At 41.9% G+C, this 27598-nt stretch overlaps 1 protein-coding gene across 2 annotated transcripts; it reads left to right on the top strand.

Annotated features, from left to right (window-relative positions):
- Positions 1-121: 121 nt before the first annotated feature.
- On the top strand, positions 122-26823 carry SMIM10L3 (small integral membrane protein 10 like 3). 2 transcript variants are annotated; one of them, XM_067461191.1, is made up of 6 exons: positions 122-359; positions 9382-10283; positions 15032-15132; positions 22848-23007; positions 23938-24118; positions 26574-26823. In XM_067461191.1, exons 1-2 carry the CDS (start codon positions 159-161, stop codon positions 9400-9402), a joined length of 222 nt encoding a protein of 73 aa, XP_067317292.1. In that variant the 5' UTR covers positions 122-158; the 3' UTR covers positions 9403-10283; positions 15032-15132; positions 22848-23007; positions 23938-24118; positions 26574-26823. The 2 variants fall into 2 exon arrangements, with proteins under 2 accessions (XP_067317292.1, XP_067317291.1); XM_067461190.1 differs by lacking the exon at positions 122-359 and having other exon boundaries at positions 9409-10283.
- Positions 26824-27598: the final 775 nt, after the last annotated feature.

Genomic DNA, 27598 nt, shown 5'->3' with positions numbered 1-27598 from the left:
GACGTCACCAGGCGACTTAGCGGAACCGACGTTTCTAGCCCGCGAGCGCCCCCTTCCTCCCTCTGTGGTTGTTTTCCTTCTCTTCCTCCTCCTCCTGCTGCTGCTCCTTGCGTTGACATCCGGGCTCCTGCGGGGGGCGGGGCCTGGGCGGCGCGTCGATGGCTGCGGTGGCGGCGGCGGCGCTCTTCTCCGCGCTGTCCGCCCGGCTCTCCCAGTCCGTGGCCGCGCGCTCCTACGGGGTCTTCTGCAAGGGCCTCACGCGGACGCTGCTCATCTTCTTCGACTTGGCCTGGAAGCTCCGCATCAACTTCCCTTACCTCTACGTCGTGGCCTCCATGATGCTCAACGTCCGGCTCCAGGTGAGCGGAGAGGGGAGAGGGGCGGGGCCGCCGCCTTTGAGGCCTACCCGGAGGAAAACAAGCCTCGCTAGAGTGCGGCCTTGAGGTCTCTGACGGGGAAGAGGCCTGTCTTTATTTCTTTAGTGGACACCCAAGATTCGCCTGAGGGGAAAAAAAAGGTATGAACCAGGCCTGGGCCAACTTGGGCCCTCTTGGTATTTTGGACTTCAACTCCCACAATTCCCAACAGCCAAGTTTTTTGGTCTGTATGGCCATCTTCCAGAAGCATTCTCTCCTCACGTTTCGCCTGCATCTATGGCAGGCATCCTCAGAGGTAGGTAGGCTCTGACCTACAAAAAGCACTGCCTGAACATCAAGCAGAAAGTAGGTGCTAGAAACAACATCATACGGAAGCTGACTGGCACAACCTGGGGATCACAACCAGACACAGTGAAGACATCTGCCTTTGCGCTATGCTACTCTGCTGCTGAGTACGCATGCCCAGTGTGGAACATATCTCACCACGCTAAAACAGTGGATGTGGCTCTTAATGAGACATGCCTCATTATCACAGGGTGTCTGCGCCCCACAACACTGGAGAAATTACACTGCTTAGCCGGTATTGCTCCACCTGACATCCGCCGGGAAGTAGCAGCCAATAGTGAAAGGACCAAGGCAGAGACATCTCCACCTCATCCCCTGTTTGGGTATCAGCCAGCACGTCAACGACTTAAATCAAGAAATAGTTTTCTAAGATCTACGGAGACACTTGCTGGAACACCCCAGCAAGCGAGAGTCCAAAAGTGGCAGGCTCAAACCCAGCACCTCAATCAATGGCTGATACCCAATGAGAGACTCCCCCCTGGACACACAGAAGACTGGGCGACTTGGAAGGCGCTGAACAGACTGCGCCCTAGCACCACGAGATGCAGAGCTGGCCTGAAGAAATGGGGCTACAAAGTGGAATCCACGACATGCAAGTGTGGAGAAGAGCAAACTACAGACCACCTGCTGCAATACAACCTGAACCCTGCTACATGTACAATGGAGGACCTTCTTGCGGCAACACCAGAGGCACTCCAAGGGGCCAGATACTGGTCAAAGGACATTTAATCAACTACCAAGCTTGCAAACTGTGTCTTTTGTATGTTTGTTTGTTTGACTGTCAAAAATGTAATACAACTGTTCGGTTGTGTGACACGATAAATAATAAATAAATAACCCCTGAAGGACGTCTTTGTAGTCCTCGACCTTTCTAGAATCCCTAGGCCCTAGAACTGTACTGGTATCAACCCAGTGGCACCAGCCAATCCCCTTCCAATGCCAGAAATGCAGCTTAATGGTGTAACATTAGAAAATGTTGACCATTTCCGCTACCTTGGCAGCCACCTCTCCACAAAAGTCAACATTGACACTGAAATACAACACCGCCTGAGCTCTGCAAGTGCAGCATTTTTCCGAATGAAGCGGAGAGTGTTAGAGAACCGGGACATCCATAGGGAGATCAAGGTGTTTGTCTATAAAGCTATTGTCCTCCCAACCCTGCTATACGCCTGCGAGATGTGGACTGTCTACAGACGTCACATGCAACTCCTGGAACGATTCCATCAGTGCTGCCTCCGGAAAATCCTGCAAATCTCTTGGGAAGACAGGCGGACAAACGTCAGCGTGCTGGAAGAAGCAAAGACGACCAGCATTGAAGCAATGGTCCTCCGCCATCAACTCCGCTGGACCGGCCATGTTGTACGGATGCCCAAAGCAGTTGCTCTACTCTGAACTCAGGAACGGAAAACAGGATGTTGGTGGGAAGAAAAGAGATTTAAAGATGGGCTCAAAGCCAACCTTAAAAACTGGCATAGACACTGAGAACTGGGAAGCCCTGGCCCTTGAGCGCTCCGGCTGGAGGTCAGCTGTGACCAGCAGTGCTGTAGAATTTGAAGAGGCACAAATGGAGGACGAAAGAGAGAAACGTGCCAAGAGGAAGTCGCTTCAAGCCAACCCTGACCGGGACCGGCTTCCACCTGGAAACCAATGCCCTCACTGCGGGAGAAGATAGAGATTAAGAATTGGGCTCCACAGTCACCTACAGATCCACCACCAGTACACTGATCCTGGAAGACAATCCTACTCGGACAACGAGGGATCGCCTAAGTAAGAATGTCCAGGGTGGGAGAAATAACTCTTGTCTGTTGGAGGTAGGTGAGAATGTTTCAGTTGGCCATCTTGATTAGCATTTAATGGCCTAGCGGTTTTCAAAGTGTGGCTTCTTACTGTCTGGGGGAAGCCTTGGTGATAATATGATAGCTGGTACCCAGGTCTCATGGCGTTACGCTGTCTCCGGAGTGCCGCTTCGGGAACGCTGATTGCGGAATGTAGGGACGGAAGGATACCAGTGAAGTAATGTAGTGGAGGCGGGACAAGCAAACCGCCACAGAATCCGTGGAACTATACCAGTAAAGAAATTTAACACAGAAATAACAGTGAACTAATTTTAGTTCTTTATTGAGAAGTGATAAAACAACGGTTTTGGAAACACATAACACTGAAGGGAGGAGAGGGATAACAGTGAACGAATGTTAGTTCTTTATAGAGAAATGATAAACCACGGTTTCGGAAACAGTTTGGGAAGACCTTAAACAGGATAGAAATTAGGAATCTGCCTCAAAACATTATTAAAAGCTTCCAAGTTGTTCCCAAACAACTGGATTACTTCCATTTTACAACACTTCTCAAATTTCTCCCCTCCTTTCTATCCTTTTCTTCTAAACCAATTATGCACTGCCTTCTAAACCACAGTGCCTCTGTGTCTCACTCTGCCCCCTGTGCAACCACGTGGTTGGACACATGGCCCTTCCCTTATTCACATCCGCTGTTCAGGAAACAGCATAATGCCATGAGGCCTGGGTACCAGCTATCATACTATCACTGAATCCTTTGTAAATAACAGCATCCACCCAATCATCTAATTCACCGTAGAAAAAAAATGAAGGAAAACTGCCATTTCTAGATGTCCTAGTCATCCACAAACCAGATCAACAATTAGGTCACATAGTTTACAGAAAACATACACACACATAGATACCTACATAAAAACTCCAACCATCACCAAAGTAAAAAAAGAAGCACAATTAATGCCCTGACAGACCGGGTAAAAAGAATCTGCAAACCTCACCTCCTAAATGAACTGAACCGCCTAAAATAGGCTCTACAGGCCAATGGAGACTCCTCCACAGACATCAGAATAGCTGCAAGACCAAGAACAAGCCATGAGAGTAAAGACAAAGATCCACCCAGAGGAAAAGTGTTGTTACCATACATCAAGGGAAGCACTGACTGCATAGGGAAGCTGATGAAGAAACACAATCTACAAACTATTTACAGATCCACTAAGAAAATCCAACAAATGCTACATTCAGCAAAGGACAAGAGGAAGAGGGATCCTCTCACTTCTGCAGGAGTCTTCCATATACCATGCACCTGTGGACAAGTCTACATAGGGACCATCAAATGTAGTAGTATTGCACAATCACGAATCAAAACATGAAAGGCACTGCAGATTCAACCAGAGAAGTCAGCCATAGTAGAGCACCTGATGAACCAACATGGACACAACATATTATTTGAGAACACAGAAATGCTGGACAACTCTGACAACCATCATGTCAGACTACACAGAGGAGTCACTGAAATCCACAAGAAGCGTGTGGACAACTTCAACAGAAAGGAGGAATGAAATGAACAAAATCTGGCTACCAGTATTTAAAAACTCTAGAATCAAAACAGTAAATAAAGAGCAACACTAAAAAAACCCAGAGGAATTCTAGACAAGAATTTATCAGGGCCAGCTAATACCTCCCAACAAAGGATTCCCCCATGCAGGAAGCAACCAGGCTTTGAAGCTGCAAGACCATTCAGTGCTTATCAAGATGTCCAATTGCAACATTCACACTTGCCTCAAGCAGACAAGAGTTCTTTCCCCCACTCTGGACATTCCAAGGATATATAAACCTCACTTGCCTAGTTTCCAACATACCTCACAACTTCTGAGGATGCCTGCCATAGATGAAGGTGAAGAGTCAGGAGAGAATACTTCTGGTACATGGCCATACAGCCTGGAAAACTCACAGCAACCCAGCCCACTAGCTATTAGGGATTGTGAGAGTTGAAGTCCAAAACAGCCGGAGGGCCCAAGTTTGCCTAGATCTGGGCTACAGTGACTACTATCTTTTACATTTTTTAAAAAAGTTAACACTTTGTCTTCTGATCTGTGAAGAAAGATCAGGCTGCAGATGACTTCTGTCTTTAGGGAGGCATGTCCTCTATAAATAATTTATAAATAATTTATAAAGAGGTCCTGTGAGGGAGAACAGAAACATCTGGCTACAGGCAACTTCTGCATCAATGAGGAGGCTTCTGTGTTGTTAACAGACTCTCACAATTTGGGTTACCCTAATTAGCATTCTTTTTTGGATGAGATGAGTTCTGGATCCATTTCAACCTGGTTTTGGGGCTATGAGCAGGATAGAGTTTCCTATTATTGCCTTATTGCACTGTCCCAAAGGCTTGGCCCCACAGTCAAGTTTTTATCATCTTTCTGGAGGAGAGGAGGGAGGGGGCTGATCTAATCTTGCCAGGGAGGGAGTTCCAAAGCTGAGACGAAATCACTGAGAAGTCCACTCTCTCGTCCCTGCCAATCGCGCCTGTGACGGTGGCGGGACCAAGAGCAGGGCCTCCCCAGGAGATCTGAATCCCACGGTGGTTCATAGAGGGAGATGCGTTCGGACAGGTAAAGTGGGCCGAAGCTGTTTAGGGCTTTATAGGCCAGAGCCAGCACTTTGAATTGTGCTCAGTAGCGAACTGGCAATGCACTGGATGAGAGTGAACAACTGAAACTTAATCCAAACAAGACTAGAGGTGCCCCAGGTTACCTTGAAAGAGATCAGGGAATAGGTATTCAGCCTGTCCTGGATGGGATAATACTTCAGTGTGCACCTAAGCTCAGGTTCCAGCAGTGGCTAGGAGTGCGTTTGCACAGTTAAATATTGTCCTCCAACTGCATCTGTTCCCTGAGACATCAGATCTGATCACATTGATATATGACTCTGTTTCATCCCAATTGAATTAATGTAACAAACTGGGTTGTTGTAGGTTTTTTCGGGCTACAGGGCCAGATCAACTACACCCAAGAGTACTAAAGGAACTAGCGGAAGTCATTTCGGAACCATTGGCAACCATCTTTGAGAGTTCTTGGAGAACGGGAGAAGTTCCAGCAGATTGGAGGAGGGCCAATGTGGTCCCAATCTTCAAGAAGGGAAAAAAGGACGACCCAAACAACTACCGTCCGGTCAGCCTTACGTCGATACCGGGCAAGATTCTGGAAAAGATTGTTAAGGAAACGGTCTGCAAACACTTAGAAACAAATGCAGTCATCGCTAATAGTCAACATGGATTTATCAAAAACAAGTCATGCCAGACTAATCTGATCTCTTTCTTCGATAGAGCTACAAGCTGGGTAGATGCGGGGAATGCCATGGATGTAGCGTACCTGGATTTCAGTAAGGCCTTCGACAAGGTCCCCCATGACCTTCTGGCAAGGAAACTAGTCCAATGTGGGCTAGGCAAAACTACGGTGAGGTGGATCTGTAGTTGGTTAAGTGGACGAACACAGAGAGTGCTCACTAATGCTTCCTCTTCATCTTGGAAAGAAGTGACGAGCGGAGTGCCGCAGGGCTCCGTCCTGGGCCCGGTCCTGTTCAACATCTTTATTAATGACTTAGATGAAGGGCTAGAAGGCATGATCATCAAGTTTGCAGATGACACCAAATTGGGAGGGATAGCCAATAGTCCAGAGGACAGGAGCAGAATTCAAAACGATCTTGACAGATTAGAGAGATGGGCCAAAACTAACAAAATGAAGTTCAACAGTGACAAATGCAAGATACTCCACTTTGGCAGAAAAAATGAAATGCAAAGATACAGAATGGGGGACGCCTGGCTCGAGAGCAGTACGTGTGAAAAAGATCTTGGAGTCCTCGTGGACAACAAGTTAAACATGAGCCAACAATGTGATGTGGCAGCAAAAAAAGCCAATGGGATTTTGGCCTGCATCAATAGGAGCATAGTGTCTAGATCTAAGGAAGTAATGCTACCCCTCTATTCTGCTTTGGTTAGACCACATCTGGAATACTGTGTCCAATTCTGGGCACCACAATTGAAGAGAGATATTGACAAGCTGGAATGTGTCCAGAGGAGGGCGACTAAAATGATCAAGGGTCTGGAGAACAAGCCCTATGAGGAGCGGCTTAGGGAACTGGGCATGTTTAGCCTGAAGAAGAGAAGGCTGAGAGGAGATATGATAGCCATGTATAAATATGTGAGAGGAAGCCACAGGAAGGAGGGAGCAAGCTTGTTTTCTGCTTCCTTGGAGACTAGGACGCGGAACAATGGCTTCAAACTACAAGAGAGGAGATTCCATCTGAACATTAGGAAGAACTTCCTGACTGTGAGAGCCGTTCAGTAGTGGAACTCTCTGCCCCGGAGTGTGGTGGAGGCTTCTTCTTTGGAAGCTTTTAAGCAGAGGCTGGATGGCCATTTGTCAGGGGTGATTTGAATGCAATATTCCTGCTTCTTGGCAGGGGGTTGGACTGGATGGCCCATGAGGTCTCTTCCAACTCTTTGATTCTATGATTCTAAAGGCATTTTCTCCTGACGTTTCACCTGCATCTATGGCAAGCATCCTCAGAGGTAGTGAGGTCTATTGGAACTAGGAAAAAGGGTTTATATATCTGTGGAATGACCAGGGTGGGACAAAGGACTCTTGTCTGCTGGAGCCAGGTGTAAATGTTTCAGCTGATCGCCTTGATTAGCATTTGATTGCCTTGCAGTGCCTGGAGCAATCCTTTGTTGAGTGGTGATTAGATGTCCTTGTTTGTTTCCTCTCTGTTGTTGAGTTGTTCTAATTTTGGAGTTTTTAAAATACTAGTAGTCAGATTTTGTTCATTTTCAATACAATTCGACAATACAATGTAGCAAACTGTTTGTGGACATGCCTTTGAAGAAGGTTCAAAAACCTCAGTTGCTCAAAGAGTTGCAACCGTATTGCTATCCTGGACTTAACTACAGGGAACACAAAACTCCATTGTTGCAACAGCTCCATTGCCTGCCAGTTCGATTCTGAGCAATTTAAAGCGCTGGTTTTCACCTATAAATTCCTATATGCTCAAGCCTAGGTTATTTGAAGGATGGAAATATTATTTATGAACTAGCCCATGCTTTGAAATCTGCTTGGGAAGCCCTTTTTATGTTCTATCACCTTCACAAGTACATCTAACATGAACATGGGAGAGGGCCTACTTAGGACCCTTCCAGACAGGCCCTATATCCCAGGATCTGATCCCAGATTTTCTGTTTATCCTATATTTTCTGGGAAGTTAGACTGGTGCCCTCCCTGTTTTCTTCTTGCAGACAAGTACCATATATATTCATTTATAAATCAACCTCGAATTGGAAAAACACTATAGAAATAAATATCATTATCTCCAGCAGCAAGCCCCTTTTAAAAATGAGAGTACTCCTATATTCTATTTGAGTTAAGATTGTGACATCACAGATCACCTACCAGGATCTTATTGGTTAAAGTAAGCTATTGTTACGTAACAAAAATTCTGGTGTCAGGTTTGTTGGGGAAACATCCTTCACTTAAGTAAAGGACAAAAGTAAGTTGCAGAGCTCCACTTCTAAAAAGAAAGTAAGGTATGCTAGAACAGAAGAATAGTCTTAAATCTTTCTACTTAGATGATGGTAATGGATTACTCAATAGGGTTATTGTAGCAGATAGTAACATAACCCGCAGCTTCAAAATGAGTATCTCATATTTATTTAGTTGTGAAGATTGAAAGTTTTATATAGATATTCTTTCTTAAGGGTGGGTCTTTGTATGTGAAATGGCGGCTACTGTGGCTATAGATATTAGCTCAACAAACCGATTTATAATAAAAAGGATACACCACTTTCCTATCTAAAACAGAGATGCTCCTAGTGGCTGGCTTAATTAACACACCTGTCTTATTTCAGCAAACTTGTTCAAAATAGGTAGCTGATAACTCTGAAATTATTATGAGACCCAGCCAAAGCTGTTCAGCTGTGAAGTGTGATAGAAGTAGTAATTAATCAGCATCTGGAAGAAAAAAATGTGTTCTCCTTCTGTCCCATTTAAATTAAATTAAGCTGAAATCTCATTTTACAAAAGTTAAAATGAGAATGCAGTCTTGTCAAAGCAATGATGGAGAAGGCAATGTTTGCTACTATTGATGACTTCTGCTTATCACATTAAAAGTAAACTACTTCAGCATTACTTTAGAAACAGACCATTTTTTTTCAGTTCTCAGAAAACATCATGAGCAATTTAGGTAAAGTGAAAATTTACTGCAAATGATCAACTAGTAAGATCATCATAGTGTGTTCAAAGGCAGATTGGTCAATTTAAAATTATTTCTCCTAGTAATTTCCAATTTTTAGACCAGTATGCAATCCATATTTTTTTAGGACTAAATGTATACTGTATTCAATTTTTGTGTGTGTGTCAGAAGCTGCAAGTCGCTTTCAGTGTGAGAGAATTGGCCGTCTGCAAGGACATTTGTCCAGGGGACACCCAGATGTTTTGATGTCTTACCATCCTTGTGGGAGGCTTCTCTCATGTCTCTGCATGAGGTGTTGGAGCTGACAGAGGGAGCTCATCTGTGCTGTCACCAGATTCGAACCTCTGACCTGTCGGCCTTCGGTCCTGCCGGCACAAGAGTTTAACCCAGTGCACCACTGGGGGCTCCATATTGAGAAACATAACCATCAGCTGATAAGTAACACAGCATACACAATTCCTTCCAAATAAGAAAATACCATAAGCAATATCCAACGTCTTGTAGGTTTGCATCATATTCTTGCTTGCATATGAAAATACATGGATTACAATTATGGACTCCCATTTTATGGACCTAGTAATAATGTTTATATTAATATATTAATGTATGTTTATGCTCTTTTTCAGGTTCATATTGAGATTCATTAACTCATAATTCATGCTGCAACTAAAAGGCTTTCTACCATATACTGTGGTTCAATACAATGCAGAACTTGGAGGACAGGCGAATGATGCATATCTCTTTTAATATGGAACAGGAAGATGATTTAGGACATCAGCAGCTGCATCAAAATGCCCTGAGTCAACAGAATGAGATCATTCGTCTTCCAGATATCTGTTCATTAGTGAAAAGCTCTCAAGTGGATAATAATCATTTGCAAAAGGAGTTCTTCTCTCTCAAGATCAGGAACTGTTCTCTTTTTAAAGCTGCCCCGCTGCCCCATATTGGCAAAAAACCATCACCCCATCAGATTGGAGGGACAAACGGAGCTGCTTCGTCCAAGGAATCACTTGGTGTTCTTTTCCCCCCAGAAAAAGATATATATGAGAAGCTCTTCAATAGTTTTGATAGTACTGCAGTGGCGGGCTGGCTGGAAACAGCCCACAACCTCATTAGTGAAATGGGGGAATGGAGTTGCTCTGGAGACAACTTTGTTCACTTTGCACATTTCTGGCTGTCTGAGCTCCAGTTCAATCAAAAACAACAACTGTTGGAGCTGGAAATGGGAGTTATCGAGGATGAAGTTCGCCTTTCATTTCTTGAGGGACCAGACTCTAAGGAAATCCAGCCTTCAGAGTTGAACTCTATTCTTGCTGCTTCGCTCAGTGAATATCCCATGGGACTTGTGAACAACCAGAATGCATTCATTTTTCTTGACTACTTAAACCTCATGTCTTCAGTAGATGCATCTGGATATAAGGAAATGCTTTCAAACATACAGTACACAATCAAGAACCCTCAGATTACTCAGTGGTTGCTAGCTATACGAGCATTTGCACTCGCCAGTCTTTGGCACGCAATAGTGAAGGTAAAAACACACTAGTTCAGAAATGCTAATGATGATTGTTTTCTGTATTCCCTGCAAGGTTGCTTTAAAATCGATCTGGTGCCAAGATGAAGTGCTTCAATAATTTTAATTTTTTATTAAGAACCTTGACAATTGAGATTGAATAGCATTACCAAGTTAACATTACAGTGAAATGTCAGAGTACTTTTTTAGCTGTAGAATATTACGGAAATTATTTTGGTTTATTTTCAAGCCTTTTGGATAAAAAGGGGGCTACAGAACTGGTGGAAAACAGTCTTCAGGGCCCCATCCTGCTATCATTAGGTGGGAGCTTATGGCCCTTGAGGGGGTTTCACCAGTAGCCACCATATTTTTTCCCAATGGCTTGACTGGATGGGTAAGTCTGAATCATCTGTGGGGCCATAGATTCCCCTCTCTGTAGAATCACTTCTGAATGAACATAGAATATACGTCATATTACAGGGATGTGTTTGAGTGTTGCAGTAGTGTGATCTGTTTCATGCATGTGATGTTAGTACATATTTCCACCATATGTACACATGATAAGAAAACCACCAAATTCCTGCTTTTTGTTCTGTGCAGCCCTGTTGTGCATGTTACTGTGAGTATACATTACAATTCCTGAAGTAATTCAGGAACTTATAAACATGACATGTATCTCTGATTTTGGCTGTTGTTGAAGGGCCATTAGAACACCTTTCTAAATGTAGTTCTCTTTGTTTACACTGAGATTGTTTAGTGGTAACAACTGCACATTCTGACAGACCATGGTTTGCCAAACCCAAATTCTGAAGCCATAGTTTGAACCTGGTTTCAAACGGAGAAAAATGAAATTATTTGTTCTTCCATGCCCTCAAAAACATGGTTTGGTCTGTTATCTAGGCTCTGAGAGATCAATGTTTGAGAATCTCCAGTAGCTCTTCTAGAGAAAAAGTAAAAGAAAGAAACCTGTACACCTGTTGTTTTCCTGTACTCTGCATTACAGATCATGGTTGTAGTGACAACTGAATTAGCTGTATAAGAAAGCTGTCTATAACAGCAACAGTATTTTTAGCATGAACATATATTTGACCCTGAATGCACTCACAAAGTGATGATTTTAAAAGGAGCTTGGTATTTAAGAACTATGAAAGGTTTCTATACTTGTATCATGTACTTTTGCATAGGGGGCTATCTAGAGGTCAAGGCATGTGTCTTTATAGATCACAGTTATAAATTTTATATTTGCAATTTGTTTCTCTACTGCAGTGGTTCTCAATCCGTGGATCCCAGATGTTTTGGCCTTCAACTCCCAGAAATCATAGCAGCTGGTTAACTGGCTGGGATTTCTTGGAGTTGTAGGCCAAAACACCTGGGGACCCACAGGTTGAGAATCACTGCTCTCCTGTGTTTGTTCAGTTGCAGATATTTATAATTCTACAGTCCCAGTATGCATGCTTGAAAATCTATTGCAATCAGGAAAGCCCATTCCCAGATGAACATACGTCCAGAAGGTCAATATAGCAATTTTCTATGCGTTACGTATATAAATAAGAACAAGGCAAAGGAAGCTTAACAAAACTTACTTGGAAGAAGTCACTTGTTTGAATCACAAATTCCAGAATTCTCCAGCCACTACGACTATTGGCCATGATGGTTTGGAAATTCTGGGAATGGTGGTTCCTAAAAATAACCCTTCCAAGCACTATTCCTTAATAGAGCTGAGATCGTAAAATTAACTGGAAATCTCATTTCTGCTTACTGTGTAGATGCTAACAATTTTATTAACTGTCTTCACTAAATAATTTCTTTCTGAAGAATATTCAAGAAACATCTTGTAACATGCTGGAGGCGTGATCACATAATCCTGTTTTCTGTAAAACGTAACACTTTATAACTTGATGTTAAATCATTTAATATTCACAAACAGATACATCATCATGATGCATTAGGTATTGCTTAAGAAGACACACCTTTGTCAGTTTCAGTAGAGGTCTGGGGTTAAGATTCCAGAGATGGGCCTGTTTATTTTATATTCTAGAGTAAAAGCAGAAAATATCAGCTTTCAGTGTCTGCTGTTCTTGCGTGCCTCTTCATAAGTGTGGCATAAGTGCTTCTAAAGAATAATCACATGTAGTTTACAGTATTGGATGTCAATTGAAGCACCTCTTCTCTCCCTGAATGGCATCTCTGCTTGAAAGAACCAGTGTGCTTGTTGTGTTAAATTATACATATGTATTTGACAAAACCTCTGAAGACTGAGACCTAAACTGCAGGAGTCAATGGGCATATTTACCTCTCAAATCAGAACTGGGGGACCTGTGGACCTGCAGATGTTGGTCATCTACTGTTCCCATGATTTCTCAGAAGTGGGAGGAATTATGGGAACAGCAGAATGTTTGGAAATTAGAAACTACAACATCGAGGAATCATGTATTCCAAAGTTCTGTCTTCAAGCATTTGGGGAAAATGAGGTGGCTCTTTGTCTTTTGTGTTTTGCTGTGAAAAATATAATTTGAGCTGCATCAGCTTTTAAAGATCCGTGCAATGAATTATTAGGACTGGAATCCAGTGAATGACACAATTTGTTCTGCAAGACAAGGGACTTGAGTTTCTTTTTCTTGAAAAACAGTGCTACACAGCACACCTGTCTTCATATTGAAATGGATTTGAACACTGTTGGGTATGCTTGCAGTGACTCACTTGGTCTTGCTTAAAATTTGTGTGTATTTACATATGTAACTTTATAGCATTTCTTTGAAAAGTGTCTTGATGAATGGATTTGATGTATTTTAATGCAAACTGTACCCTTGACTTGAATTTGATGATTAAACACTTGAAAGGTAATTGAAATATTCCAGTAGAGCTGAATGGAAATGAATTTGTTGAAATTAGTGACAGTATGACTTAACATCACTTTTAAGCTGAAGAATTTAAGGGAAGTGCTATATTTAAACCTGATCTTGTGCAAGTTGCTTCAACACAGGCATCCTCAAACTGCGGCCCTCCAGCTGTTTGGGCCTCCTACTGCCAGAAGCCCTAACGAACTTGTTCAATTGTCAGGAATTCTGGGAGTTGAAGGCCAAAACAACTGGAGGGCCACAGTTGAGGATGCCTGCTTTAGCAGTTTGTTTGGATATGATAGTAAGCCAGCATCCTGGTTTACGGTTCATAAACACTGTACTTATTCACTTTTCCCACAGCCTTTTCACACCAATGGCTGATGCTGAAATAAATAGAAACCAGTTGGGAGACAAAGGTTTATGGTTGATCTCAACCAGGTCTCCAGGTTCTTTGGGTGTTCACCTTCAAATCCTGTCATATTAGAAGAGTGACATATCCAGAATCCTGTTTTAGACTTAACACCAACCCTTTGCTTCATGATCAGTTAATTGTTACCTTGAAGATGGAATGTGCAATTAATAAATAATACGTAGTTATCTCTCTAGTTGTTGAATGCCTTCATCATTTCTAACTTATGGTGACCCTGTCACCTTGGAGAGATTTATTCAGAATGATAGTGTCGCTGTAAGTCGGAAATGATTTGAAGGCATTCAAAGTATGTTTGCCTTCATCTTCTGAGGCTGAGAGAATGTGACTTGCCCAAAGTCACCAAGCAAGTATTCATGGCTGAGCAAGGATTTGAACCACATCTCCATAGTCATGGTCCAAACACCATACTGGCTCTCCCACTAGAAGCTGGAGTCAAATTGTAGCTGTGCATCAGCATGCATTGATAGACTTCTTAAGAACTGTAAAGTTGGAGTAGATCTACCAATGGGCCCAACCACTGCGGAAGTGGGAGAGAGGAGTCCTGATTGCCCAATGGCACCAAACTGAGTTGGCTGATGCCTGCTGTGACCTTGGCTGGGTCAACAAAGGGAAAGGAGGCATTGCTCCCTGCTCTGTCCTTCCCTTCCCTGATTGCCCCATCGCTCTGGCCAATGTTACTGCTGACAACATGGAGAATGGGAAAGGGACAGTAAATGTCTTTCTGTGTCCCTGGGCCAGGACAACCCAGGAAACACGGGACAGCAGTGGACCCTAAGTCCAGGGATACTCCAAATTCTGGGCCAGAATTGGAAGTACCCCCAACTTTGGCTAACAAGTCAAGACTATGTTTAGGTGGCTTTGTCCCACCTTACCCTGGAAGAGCTCGTTTGAGTGTCCTGGAACTTATCTGGGGTCCTTTCATATTAAGTGGGCAATTTAAATGTGTCCTAGGATTACTTGACGTTCTGGCTTACCATTACATGAGATGAAGTATTCAGCTAGGTTTGCTTCCATTTTGTGCATACATAGGATTCTCGCCTTAATTTCATCTCAGCAGGAAAGGCATCTTCATACAAGAAATAAACAAGCAAACATTATTCAGAAGTCCGACTGCCTTTGCTCCCCCCCCCCCCCCCCAAGAATATGTGAAGAAACTCAGCAACAAAATTTCAGATGTTTCACTTTAATTAAGTTATGGATTAGATTATAACATTGTACTTGCAGAGTCAGCACCTTATCCTTTTGGAACGTTTGTGTATGTATTTTTTAAAATAAAATGTCTTGAACTGTCAAGTGAAGATTATATGAAAATAAACCAAAATGCTTCCTTAGCAGGCCTGCATATAATTTAAGACGAAGAGGCTTGCATTATATAAAATGATACAAAAGCATTAAATGGTTGTATTTTCTTAAAAAGCGTATATTTCCAAAGTATTGACAAAATTGGAATTAAGATATAAGATTGCTCACTAAATGTCATGCTTTTTAAAATTCAGTTCTATAAGACATTGGTCCATACCCAGCAGTCTGCTGAACAACCTGACAAGAGTTCTGTTTCTGCCAATAAAAAGCAATCCAATGAAGTGGTTAAAGAAAGGTAAGCATACTTTAGATTAGAAAAGGAAACTGATAAGTATTATGTTTTCCTTACTTAGGTGTTTGTGTGTAAGACTAGAACTGATGCAAATATTGCATTGCTTTATGAAACCACTAGGCACATTCATTAGGATCCATTCTTTTCTACAGATCCTGCACAAGGTGTGACTTTTGTTGGATTGTGGACATTATCTGCAAATACTTTCATATAACCTTGAAGTAATTATGTGCCTGTACTCAATTTTGTGGGTAACACTAAAAGTCAAAATACACTATAAATGTTTTAATTTTCATCGCTAATTTCACTTGTAAGGTTTTCTCTTTTCTATAAAAAATTATATACTCCAGGAAGTAGAAAAACTGAGATTTTTTACATTTCATTGATAGTTGTTAATGCTTCTGAAGTCAGCATATCTTAATCACTATAAGGTGCATGAGACTGAAGCTACTTTGCCATATGTAACTGAGAGCTTGTCTACACTGATTATTTTTTTTTAAAAAAAATCATACTTGCCTTGATCCTGACACATGACAGGCAACCCCTTTAACAGTGAAAGCATTTCTTTTAGTCTTTAATACAGTAATCCACAATTCAGCTCTTGCTCCATAAATGTGGTCATTTGCTATGTTTTGCTAATTGTTTCCATCTAGATCAGGGCAGGACACATTGCTGGATAACAAACATTGCCATTTTTTGTATTTTTTTTTTTTGCATTGTTGTAAATTACTTGCTGTAAGCCGCCCTGAGTCCCTTCCGGGAGAGGGGGTGGGATATAAATAAAAATGTTGTTGTTGTTGTCATTATTAGGAGTCCCTGGTGGCACAGCAGGTTCAACCTCTGAGCTGCTGAACTTGCTGATTGAAAGGTCAACGGTTCGAATCTGGGAAGTGGAGTGAGCTCCCGCTGTTAGCCCCAGCTTCTGCCAACCTAGCAGTTCGAAAACATGCAAATGTGAATAGATCAATAGGTACGGCTCCGTGCAGTCACATGACCTTGGAGGCGTCTGCGGACAACACTGACTCTCTTCGGCTTAGAAATGGAGATGAGCATCACCCCCCCCCCCCCCCAGAGTCTGACTCGACTGGACTTAATGTCAAGGGGAATCCTTACCCTTTTTGCTGTTATTATTTTACATGCCCGCTGCCTTCCTGGCCAAACAACTGAGCAACAGAGCCGTGCTAAGGAAGTCACTTTCTTAAAAACAAGGTGCCCAGCCATGAGATCAAGAAAGAGGCATTGATTGGGCTGCCTCCTCGCCAAGGATTGCATGGCTGAACACCTCATTCTGATGTCAAAGCAGGTGCATCACCAGTAGGACTCTGTCAGGAAGCTGTTTGCTTTGGAAGGTAGCATCACAAGTGGATCTGATCAGAAAGGCAAGCAATGGAAAATCACTTTGGAGGAGAAGGGGAAAATAAAGTGGTGCTCATTCAAATTCGGAGCAAGGACATCAATATAACTTTAGTGTGGTATATTATGGATAGGCATGGCTCTAATGAGGTAAAGCCAGGACAAAATGATTTGAATTACAGCGGATTATTTCGGTGGTGTAGACAACCTCTCAAAAACATTCACTAGCTCTGCTTACTTCTTAAATGTACTACAGAAGTTACTAACATAACATTGTCTATTATGTGCTACAAAACTATGTATGTCTTCCCCTCCCTCGACACCTCCTGAAGGATGCAGAGCCAAGAGCCAGCAACTTCCTTAATTCATGTCAATTAAATCTGTGAAAGAACCTTGTTTATTCTAGCTCTGGGTGAACTCTGCTCTTCCATTTCAGTGGCAACATTTGCACGTCTTGATAATCCATGGTTTGTGTTATTTGCTTATATCACAAATTGCATGACAGACTGACAAGCATACTGTATTGTTGTGAATTTTCTGAGTTGTATGGCCATGTTGCAGAAGCTATGTATGGCCATGTTCCATACAGCCCAGAAAACTCACAACAACCCTGCGATTCCAACCATGAAAGCCTTCCACAATATATTAAACATACTGTATGTTTGCCTGTGGCTTGTCTTTTGATTTGTTCCACTCCTGTCTCTCTTGCCAGCCTATGTTTCTGACTGAGTAGAATAAGAAACAAGCCATAGTTGTGGGTTTCTTCACAAGCTGCAGTTTGTAAGCCCACCATTAACCATGGATTCAGATTGTGTTTTGTGAGTGCTGGAAAAAATGTTTTGTTAGCAGATAAAGATTTGTATTTCATAACATGTCAAATCTTAGCAAACCACACCATGGTTTGTTTTGCTGTGCAAATGTGGTCAACATTTATATGTCATGGGAAACTATATTAACAGTTGCATTTTTCAGTTCAGTCAAGCAATAGCAAATAGGAATGTACAGTTATTTGAAACTGGTCTGGGAATTGCCTGCTTGCACCACAGGAGGGAGATAGAGGTCAAAAGTTTGAAGTCTATTTCAGTATTTGGTTCTTTAAAAAAATGTCTTTCAGTTTCCCAACATCCCAATGTCACCTGAAAATATATCTCAATCCAAAACCTTTCTCTCACTATTAGAATGATTAGCACGATGTATGAGAAGTGGAAACCACATATTTGTGCCACTGGGTGTTATTTTTTAAAAATAAACTGCATTGAAAAGAAGAAATAAATAAAATCTTGGTGAACCCTAAACAAGCTTGCCTTTTTCTATCTTGTTTCCCACCTTTGTCATTCTTCAAACTTCTCTGTCATAATAACTAGACACAATAATCTCTTTCCTTCTGATTTTCCCTTCTGCTTTCATGTAACATTGGACATTCAGATAGTGAGAGTGACCAGGGCTTGCAAAATCTATGGCGCAAGGTCATTGAGGTCAAAGAGGCATGGCCATGTGAGAGCTGCATGAGGGTAGAAAACATGTAGATTTCCAGTAGTAGTAAAATGCTGGCTCAACATTGATAGTACTAAGGCTGATAAGTTTTACAGTCCAATAATATTGGGAGGGGAACTACTAATTCGGGTGCTTCCAAATAAAGCTTTGTGCAGTTGTCTTCTTGAAACACTTACTTAGGCGATCCCTTACATGATTTTGTGGCATTCCAGGTGATGCTATCTTGCAGTTGTCACTCTCATTTGTCCCAAATCTGCTTCCTTTTTCCTTTGTATCTGGAAAAAAAAACCCAAACAGGAATTACTATTTCAGTTTACTATGAATAGGCCAGCCTCCTATTAGGGAAATACAGAACTAGAAGTCTACCTTAATGCTTAAATTGTTGTCCTCCTCCCTCCACAATACTCATAATGTCCTCCAACTCACTCTTGCACTGCAATAATCCCTTCCTTTGGCCACCTCATTCCTGATGGAAAGTAGAGAGGATCAGAGAAGTGACATTTTCTGCTCCATATCCAGATAGTCACCAATGACATTGTTTGCTGAGATATCTTGAAGATATCTTACACAATACTTGACTATGTAAGATCTCAAACAGGAAAATTCTGAGAGTGCCTTGGACCACAAGAAGATCAAACCAGTCCATACTCCAGGAAATAATGCCCGGCTGCTCACTGGAGGGAGGGATATTAGAGGCAAAGATGAAGTACTTTGGCCACATAATGAGAAGACAGGAAAGCTTGGAGAAGATAATGTTGCTTGGGAAAATGGAAGGAAAAAGGAAGAGGGGCCGACCAAGGGCAAGATAGATGGATGGTATCCTTGAAGTAACTGGCTTGACCTTGAAGGAGCTGGGGGTGGCCTTGGTCAACAGGGATCTCTGCTGTGGGCTGGTCCATGAGGTCACAAAGAGTCGAAAGCAACTGAACGAATAAACAACAAAAGATCTCAAGCACGCTATGATCTCCCAATGTGGTCATGCATCCAATATGATCTTGTGGCTAGAGGTATTAAGCTGGAAAATCAAGTTTCAAGTCCCCAGTAAACCATAAAACTTGCTTGGTGATCCTGGAGTAGTCACACTTCTTCAGTTTGACTTGCCTCATAGGATTATTGTCAATTGAGGGGCAGGGAGTCAGATTTGCCACCTTGAGGAAAGAAAGGAGGAATGTATATGTAATCTATATAAATAAAAATGTAATGTTTGTTTGAGGGATTAACATAACTCAAAAACCACTGGACAAATTGACACCAAATTTGGACACAACACACCTATTAGGCCAACAAGTGACCATCACTCATAAAAACAGCAGAAGAGAATTAAAAAAACAAAAAATACATTACAACACATCCACAAAACCACATATATACACAAACACACACATATATACACATGTACACAATATATACACCTACAAAACACATATACACAGACTGGGCCACAGCAACGCATGGCAGGGGATGGCTAGTTAATACAATTATATAAGTACTGAAGATGATATTAATGAAATGCACAAACTTTGCCATCAGCTTCCTTGCATCTTAATTTTAGCTATGTTATTGCCACTTGTTATTCTAGAAAATTATAACAAAAAAGGACTTCGTAGCAACAGATAAGGGGGCTCTGTTTCTTTCATCTGGGTTTCGTAACACGTAAAATTAATCAACTGAAGTGATAAAATAGTGGCCCTCCAAAATTTGTTGGATTCCAGATCTCATCAACTCTGGTTACTGAGGCCAATAACAATGGATTGTAGGAATTATATTCCAAGATCACCCCCATTCTCAGTTTATGCTTGACAGATTAGAGATTATCAGGACCAAAAGAAAGCTACACAACGATTTCCTGAATAAGCAAATTAACAAATTACTCTGGTTCTTCTTCTGCCAAGCTGCCGATTTATAACTGATATCACAGATTCTCAATGTTTGGGACTTCCAACTCAGTATCGCTATTCATTTGTCATGCTCACTTGGGTCTCTTGAGAGTTGAACATCTGAAAGACCAAATTAGTATTTGTTTGAATATTCCATTAATCTGACAAAGAGGCTATTTAGTCTGATGTAGTTCGCCCAAATGCCAGTGTTTTAGTATTTGAGTCCGCCTACAGAGCTCATTAAATTTTAGCATATTTTAGCAACGGACATTCTCTTAACGGTTTGACCAGTGTGTGCCCTCCCAGGACACTTTCTAATTTTTTTATTCTTTGGATTCACAAAAGCTGGAAAACAGAGCCTCCTTTGCATTCTGCAACTGGCACAAGCCTATTTACCACCCCCAGATGTTGCTCGGTCTTCTCATAAGCTTGCATCATATCCCACCAGAGAAAAGATGATGTGCTGTTAAAGAAAGGCTGAGCTAGGTGTCTGGGGAACACACCAGAGCTGACTGCGGATGGAGGCTTCTTGCTGTTTATTGTGACCAAAAATACCCTGCATGTCAGAAAGATTTCCTCTGTTCGTGGAGAACTCTATTAGGGAACTGCATCCGAGGTGCTGCATTGCAGCCAAGGTTATTTTGTCTGATTCTCAGGTGCAAAATGGGAGGAACTCTGTTGCCAGCACCAAGAAATTTGACTTGATCAGTTTAAGAATGGATTGATTTGTGTGTGAGTAAAAATAATTATTTGGATACTGCTTTTCTTTTTAGAAGATGCACACACATGTTTTGTGTGTGTGTGTCTAAGATCAGACATGATGTCGTGCCTTTAAGATGAGTGTCCTTTCTTGAAAGGTCTCTTGTCCATTATGTGGGAGGAAAAAAATGCCTCTTCTAAACTGATACTTGGTACCTTTAAGCCTTAGAAAGACTTGATAATTATGACTGTGACCAATCACAGCAAGTTATCTCAGTCCAATTCTAGTTAGATTAGGGCTTCTTCTGACCAAGGGTTTTGGTCTCACTGTCCTTGGTATTCTTAGCTTCTGAGTAAAGATCTTGGAATTGTAGTCAGATGCCAATGGGCAAGTTTGACAGATTGTATCAGTTCCGCCCAAACCTTACTTGGCCTTGCCTGCTCTGTGGATGCCACATACTGCCCAGTCTGGGTAGTAGAAGCTGGAAGTCCTGCATGTCCAGGCTTAAACAAGGCATGCACAAGAGTGCACACCTTGTGCAAACAGAAAATTATGCTTCTGAGAAGCTTCTAAATGTGTATGTCTCTCCTTCAGAATAATGGGGGTTTTTTTGTTGAATTTGTTTGAGTATGGAGAAAGGGTCTTAAAAATGGCTGTGGTACTTACTTACTTAGGCGATCCCTCATAGTCTGAGTAGGATTGTCATCCAAGATCAGTGTACTGGCCATGGGTCCTTAGGTGACTGTGGAGCCCTATTCTTGATCTGCATTTTCTTCTGCAGTGAGGGCATTGGTTTCCAGGTGGAAGGTGGTCCTGGTCAGGGTTGGCTTGACGAACCTTCCTCTTGGCACATTTCTTTCTTTCGCCCTCCATTCGTGCCTCTTCAAATTCTGCAGCACTGCTGGTCACAGCTGACCTCCAGTTAGAACGCTCAAGGGCCAGGGCTTCCCAGTTCTCAGTGACTATGCCAGAGTTTTTAAGGTTGGCTTTGAGCCCATCTTTAAATCTCTTTTCCTTCCCACCAACATTCTGTTTTCTGTTCTTGAGTTCGGAGTAGAGCAACTGCTTCGGGAAACGGTGGTCGGGCACTAAGGCTTCAGCAATCCTCAGAGGCACCTGGGAGCTTTCCTGATCATTTCATCTACAGTGAGACCATTAAAGATAATGGTAAATTTATTGCACAGCTTGACTCTCAAAGAGGGATTCAGAGGAAAGCTAAATATGATAGAGCCATGTTGAACGAAACAGTTTGCTTCATGATAGAACCAGTTCTAAGAGCTTCTTATTCCAAATGAGGATGTTGAGCATGTTTTTGAGCCACGTCCAAAGCTTTTTGACACATTTGGCTGATGCAATCACAGCTAGAACACCAGACTAATAAGCAAAGGACAAGTGGAGCCTGCTTTGCTGGGAAATAGTGCTTATTCCATATTGATGTGTTCTTGAGGGCCCTCTGAAATCTGCATTGACTGAAGGAGATGATAATGGTAAGGGCCATTGAACTGAAGCTGAAACGCAACAAGAGTGATATCCTGCTGGTATGTGGTTATCCTGGTGAACTGGATGTGGAGTCTGTTCTAGATTAAGCCTATTCTAGATGAGAAAGCTGGCATGGAGATTTGAGATAAGGACTCTGGAAGCCCAGGCATTGAATTTCCATAGAAGCCCACTGGATGGTCTTGGGGAAGCTGCATTCTTGCAGCCCCTGAGGAAGGCAACTGCAAACCACCTCTGAATAAACCTTGACAACAAAAACCATTGCTTGAGGTTGCAAGAAGATGATGATTATTTGAAATTACATAACAACAACCTGTTCCAGATGGAGCCAAACTCTCCTTGACAGGAGAGGTAAACAGCTTGCAGAGCTGTTCAACTGTGGAACTCTCTGCCTCAGCGTGTGATGGAAGCTCCTTCTCTAGAGGCTTTGTGCTTTTCCTGCATGGCAGAGAATTGGATTAGATGGCCCATATGGTCTCTTCGAACTTTATTATTCTATCTCATCCAGTTTTATCTCTGCAGATCTGTGTGGCAGCATTGGTCCAATATATTTTTCACAGGCTGCTGTTGATTCATGCCATTCTTTGATAGGTATAATTTGACCACATAGTCATTGGTTTGATAAAAGATACTCCACAAATATTCTAAAAAATAGAGTGCACTTCTTTTACTGAAATGTATATGGCCGTTGCCAATGAGTCTGTTTACAAAAGTCAATTATGCAAAGTTTTTTGGTTTTTGTCATTCTGTTCTATTCAGGGTTAACAGTTGGCATATTGGCTTTTTTTCCTCCTCAGAGCTCTCCAGGCAGTTCAGCTGGGATACCCAGATGTCTTGGATTATCTTGTTAGAAGCCAGAAGCTGGACCCTGGTGTTGTGGATGGGAAAAACAGAAACCTTTTATTTTTAGCCACTATATATGATCAGTCTAAGATTTTGGATTATTTCCTGGAAATGGTCAGTAGTGTAGATTTTGTTCTATTTCCTCTTTTCGATCTCTGCTAATGTTACTAAGTTAGAAGGAATTAAACGTGTTAGTGCTGCAACCTTGAACACATTTACCTGCATGTAAACCCCATAGGACACAGTGGCACTGACTTGTGAGACTTAAGGTACGTATATTGTATTATATAATCACCAAAGAATAATAGGAGCTGCTGTGATGCAATGGGTTAAACCCTTGTGCCAGCTGAACAGCCAACCTGAAGGTCAGTGGTTCGTATCTGCGAGACAGGGTGAGCTCCCATCTGTTAGCTCCAGCTTCCCATGGAGGGACATGAGAGAAGCCTCTCACAGGATGGTAACACAGGATGATTTGGAAGATTTCGCTGCACTTTCTGCCTCTGTAATCATTGTATTTTGTAAAAATGTCTTATTGTGGAATCACAGATTGGTGGTACAGCTTCAGTGGAGACACCTTTTCCCCATGATAATAACTTCCAGAAGTGAATTTTCCTTCCGAGGGATAGATTTCTCTCACTTCCTGTTGTCTAACCTCTGTTCTTGCTGGAGCCACGGTGGCGAAAGGGTTAAACCCTTGTGCCCGCTGAACTGCTGACCTTAAGGTTGGTGGTTCGAATCTGCAAGATGGGGTGAGCTCCCGTCTGTCAGTTCCAGCTTCCCATGCGGGGACATGAGAGAAGCCTCCCACAGGATGGTAACACATCCGGGCGTCCCCTGGACAACATCCTTGCAGACAGCCAATTCTCTCACACCAGAAGCAACTTGCAGTTTCTCAAGCCACTTCTGACATGATTTTTTTTAAAAAAACAGAATAATGGGAGTGGAATTATGTAGAAACCCATGGAGGGGGTTTAGTAGCAAGTAAAGGAACAATGTTGTATGTATTTTTTGCTTTGTTCCTTTCTCTTCCCTCTCTTCCTCTAGGCATTTCCTATACCTGATGTAAACCAAGCAGCAGAAAATGGAAACACACCTCTTCATGCTGCTGTAAACACTGGGAAAATGCACCTCGTCTCTTTGCTTTTGCATTACCCTGGTATTAATGTGAATGTCCAAAATCCACAGTGTGATGGAGCGACGCCTCTACATTTTGCTATTGTTTATGGTAATATTTTGGACCATTTTGTTTCACTGATTTTACTTGCCAATAGGTTATTTAACCCCAGGCCCTGGGTCATGGACATGTTTCATCCTTACTTCTCCAGAGCTTTTAAAATCACCCCTTGCTTGCAAAAAGATCTTCCTGTGTTATTGTGCATTTAGTCTCCTTTATTGGAGGTTGGTTGTTTGGCAGAATGCTGGAATATAAATATTTTAACAGATTACATATTAGGCCAACAGTTTAGGTTTACAGTAACAAAAGAGTGTATAAATTGCACCATCACCTTTTTTTAAAAGCCAGATTAGACAAGTTGATAGAGCTCTTCAATGGGATACAATCAATGTGTTTTTGAGGGGGCACAATTCTGACTGCAGGGGCAATACTTTGGGAAATCAAGTATTTTTTATTATGCTGGATCTTTGTCACTTCACGGAGAATTTATTTATTTATTCAATGTATATTCTGGCTTTTTCCTGATGGGGGGCCTATGCATATCAGTATCAAGGTATTTTATCTGATAAGACCAATGCCCTTTGTGATTGATTTTATTATGTTATTTTGCATTGTCTATTTTATTTTGTTGCATTATGTATTTTGTTATATTCAATTTTCTATTGTTTTGTATATTATTTTTTTGCATTCTTTTTGGGCTCAGTCTCATGTTAGCCGCACCAGTGGTGGCGGGGTATAAAGAAAGATTATTATTATTATTATTATTATTATTATTATTATTATTATTGGGCAAGGATAATTAACCATTTTGCAGAATATTCAATAGCACACAGCCACGGATGTAGTGTAACAATTCATCACACTAGAGAGAAAAAATCCACTTAAAATCCGGTTTCTGACTCCTGCAGAATTCTGGGGTTTGTAGTTTATTGGGGCTGTTAAAACCTCCTCCCTAAACTACAAACCCCAGAATTCTGCAGGAGGCAGAAACCGGATTTTAAGTGGATTTTTTCTCTAGTGTGATGAAGTAGCTTGAGGCATTTGGGGCTCTTCTGGACTCCCCAACAGTTCTGGTAAATATCTGGCTATTCCGTTTCGGAATGGAATGCTTTGTGATGGTTGGTTCTATTCCCACATTCACTCTTGCCCCAAATATACCAATTTTTTGCTCTTGTTTGTTGTTGATTATACTGGATTTTACCATTATCCCTGATCAGCATGTTACTTTTTTCTCCCACTTGATGCGGGATTAAACTCAACACCTCCTGGCATTTGCTCCTCCCTAATATCTACATTCACAATCTTGCACAGCATTTCTATATTCAGTTTCTAATTTTGAAATAGTTTTTTTGTATAGTTGCAATGCTTTAGTGATTTGAAGCTGTACCACTTTTGTGCTATCTATACACTGTAATTGTAAAAGGGAAGAAGAGGAATGTCCAGTGATTGAAATATGATGTCAGCGATTAATCTTGGTAGCGAAAGTCAAACCCCCATTTCAAGCAATATCAGTTAGACTAGTAAAGGTAAAGGTTTTCCCCTGACATTAAGTCCAGTTGCGTCCGAATCTGGGGTATGGTGCTCATCTCCATTTCTAAGCCAAAGAGCGTTGCCCGTAGACACCTCCAAGGTCACGTGGCCACTGGCATGACTGCATGGAGCGCCGTTACCTTCCTGTTGGAGCGGTACCTTCAATACCCTGTTCTTGCAGTCCTGCCTTAGACCTCATAATGGCCTGTAATGATAATAAAGCCAGAAGAGATCTTTTCGCCTTTGTACTGATATCCCTCAAAGGGTGTTAAAAGAAAAACCTATAATAATTAAGGTGCGTTCTGTTGTTGCGTTTTAAGTCTCAATGGTATACTTGAATTATGGTACTTAGTAACTTCCAATTTGTGCATCTGTTGTCTAACTAATTAGGAAGTTATTAAGAAAGTTTGCTGTTGTTGTTCATTCATTCAGTTGTCTCCGACTCTTCGTGACCTCATGGACCAGCCCACGCCAGAGCTCCCTGTCGGCCGTCACCACCCCCAGCTCCTTCAAAGTTTGCTAGCCAAATAGATAAAATCTACAGTTAGAGAAGAGTTGAATAAAGGGTTGGGGATCTGAGCTGTGCAGCGAATTATGTTGGATGAAGATGTAGCCATTTTTTCTGGATTTTACTTTTCAGAAAACTAGAAAAGTTGACTTTATAGATAAAGAAGGCTGCATTGCAAATAGGCTGGCTATTTTATGTAATGTAAGTACCTTCAAATCACCTGTCGACTTATGGTGACCCTGTGAACTTCATAGAGTTTTCTTGGCCAAGGAATACTCAGATGTGGTTTGCTCTTACCCCTGAAGGATGTCTTTGTGTTCCTTGACGTCTCTAGAATCCCTAGGCCCTAGAACTGTACATTGCCCACCTCTATGTTAGATGGATCAAAAGGCGTTTGGAAACCCTATTATTTCATAAAATATTTGAAAAGTTAATAAATCTGTCCCTCTCTCACTTTGTTTGTTTCAGGGCACCTGGGAATTTGCTATTTATTGCTGAATGCCACCGCTGATGTACAAAGTCCAATGGGAGGATTAACACCATTGCAACTTGCAGAAATGTTTGGTAATGAAACTATAACGGGCCTTATAAAAATGCATGTGAGGAAATTTAAGCTTGAAAATAAACTGTTTGCCTGATCTGCTTTACTAATGAAAATTCTGTAGAGTTTATTTTAATGTAACCATTCTCATTTTTTATTAAATACGTGTTCCTCAAATCTGGGAAGTTCTAGTGCTTTCGTTATTAAAAGGGTGGTATTTTTTTTTACAGCAGTGCAGCTTAAGCTACTTACTCCATTCCCATTTCAAATGCATTGGTTTCTGATTTTCTTGCCCTCCTGCTTTTGCATGCCGAGTTTGAGGGCAGCAACAGACACAGGCTGGGGTGAATGAAGACCAGCAGTGAAGTGGAGTCAAAGGGGTTCATGAAGTGGAGTCAAAGCTTCAGATTTGCAGAGATGTTTGCATATTCTGTCTACTCTCTTCCATCTAGGTGGTTCCCAACCTTTTTTTTGACTAGGGACCACTTGGACCAAGGACCACTTGGCCAGAGACCACTTTGACCACTGACCACTCTCTAACATTAGTACCAAAAGGGTTGCAATTATCATCATCATCATCATCATCATCATCATCATTATTCCTTGGCCAGTTGGTCAAACCAACTTCGGACAGAGTCGGACGCTTGATCTGGAGGCCAAAAAACCAAGCAGCCACACCAAAGCAGGTTCAAATAACCTCTATTCTTTATTAGTTACAAAGGTATAAATATAGACAAAAAAAGTATCTGCATAAATAAATATCAACTCTCCCTCCCTCCCTTGGCCCCCCTTAATCACAAACAAACAAACAAGTAAACAAAGATATCTAATCGAAATCCATAACCACCTCCCTCCCTCCCAAGGCTTTCCTCTAACTTACAAACAAACAAACAAACAAGTAAAGAAATATATCCAATCGAAATCCAAGATCCATTATCCCTCCCTCCTTCCC

This window comes from Anolis sagrei, chromosome X, assembly GCF_037176765.1.
Source record: "Anolis sagrei isolate rAnoSag1 chromosome X, rAnoSag1.mat, whole genome shotgun sequence".
NCBI classification, from domain to species: domain Eukaryota; kingdom Metazoa; phylum Chordata; class Lepidosauria; order Squamata; family Dactyloidae; genus Anolis; species Anolis sagrei.
The sequence above is the reverse complement of the archived record's forward strand: the minus strand, read 5'-3'. Positions and strand labels throughout refer to the sequence as shown.

What these genes read in the sequence shown, in the direction of transcription:
- SMIM10L3 (XM_067461190.1), top strand. Translation starts at nt 9,459, where the DNA reads ATGCAGAACTTGGAGGACAGGCGAATGATGCATATCTCTTTTAATATG. An exon ending in AATGAAGTGGTTAAAGAAAG is followed by an intron (nt 15,133 to 22,847) that starts GTAAGCATACTT and finishes TTTCCTCCTCAG; the next exon opens with AGCTCTCCAGGCAGTTCAGC. An exon ending in ACATTTTGCTATTGTTTATG is followed by an intron (nt 24,119 to 26,573) that starts GTAATATTTTGG and finishes TGTTTGTTTCAG; the next exon opens with GGCACCTGGGAATTTGCTAT.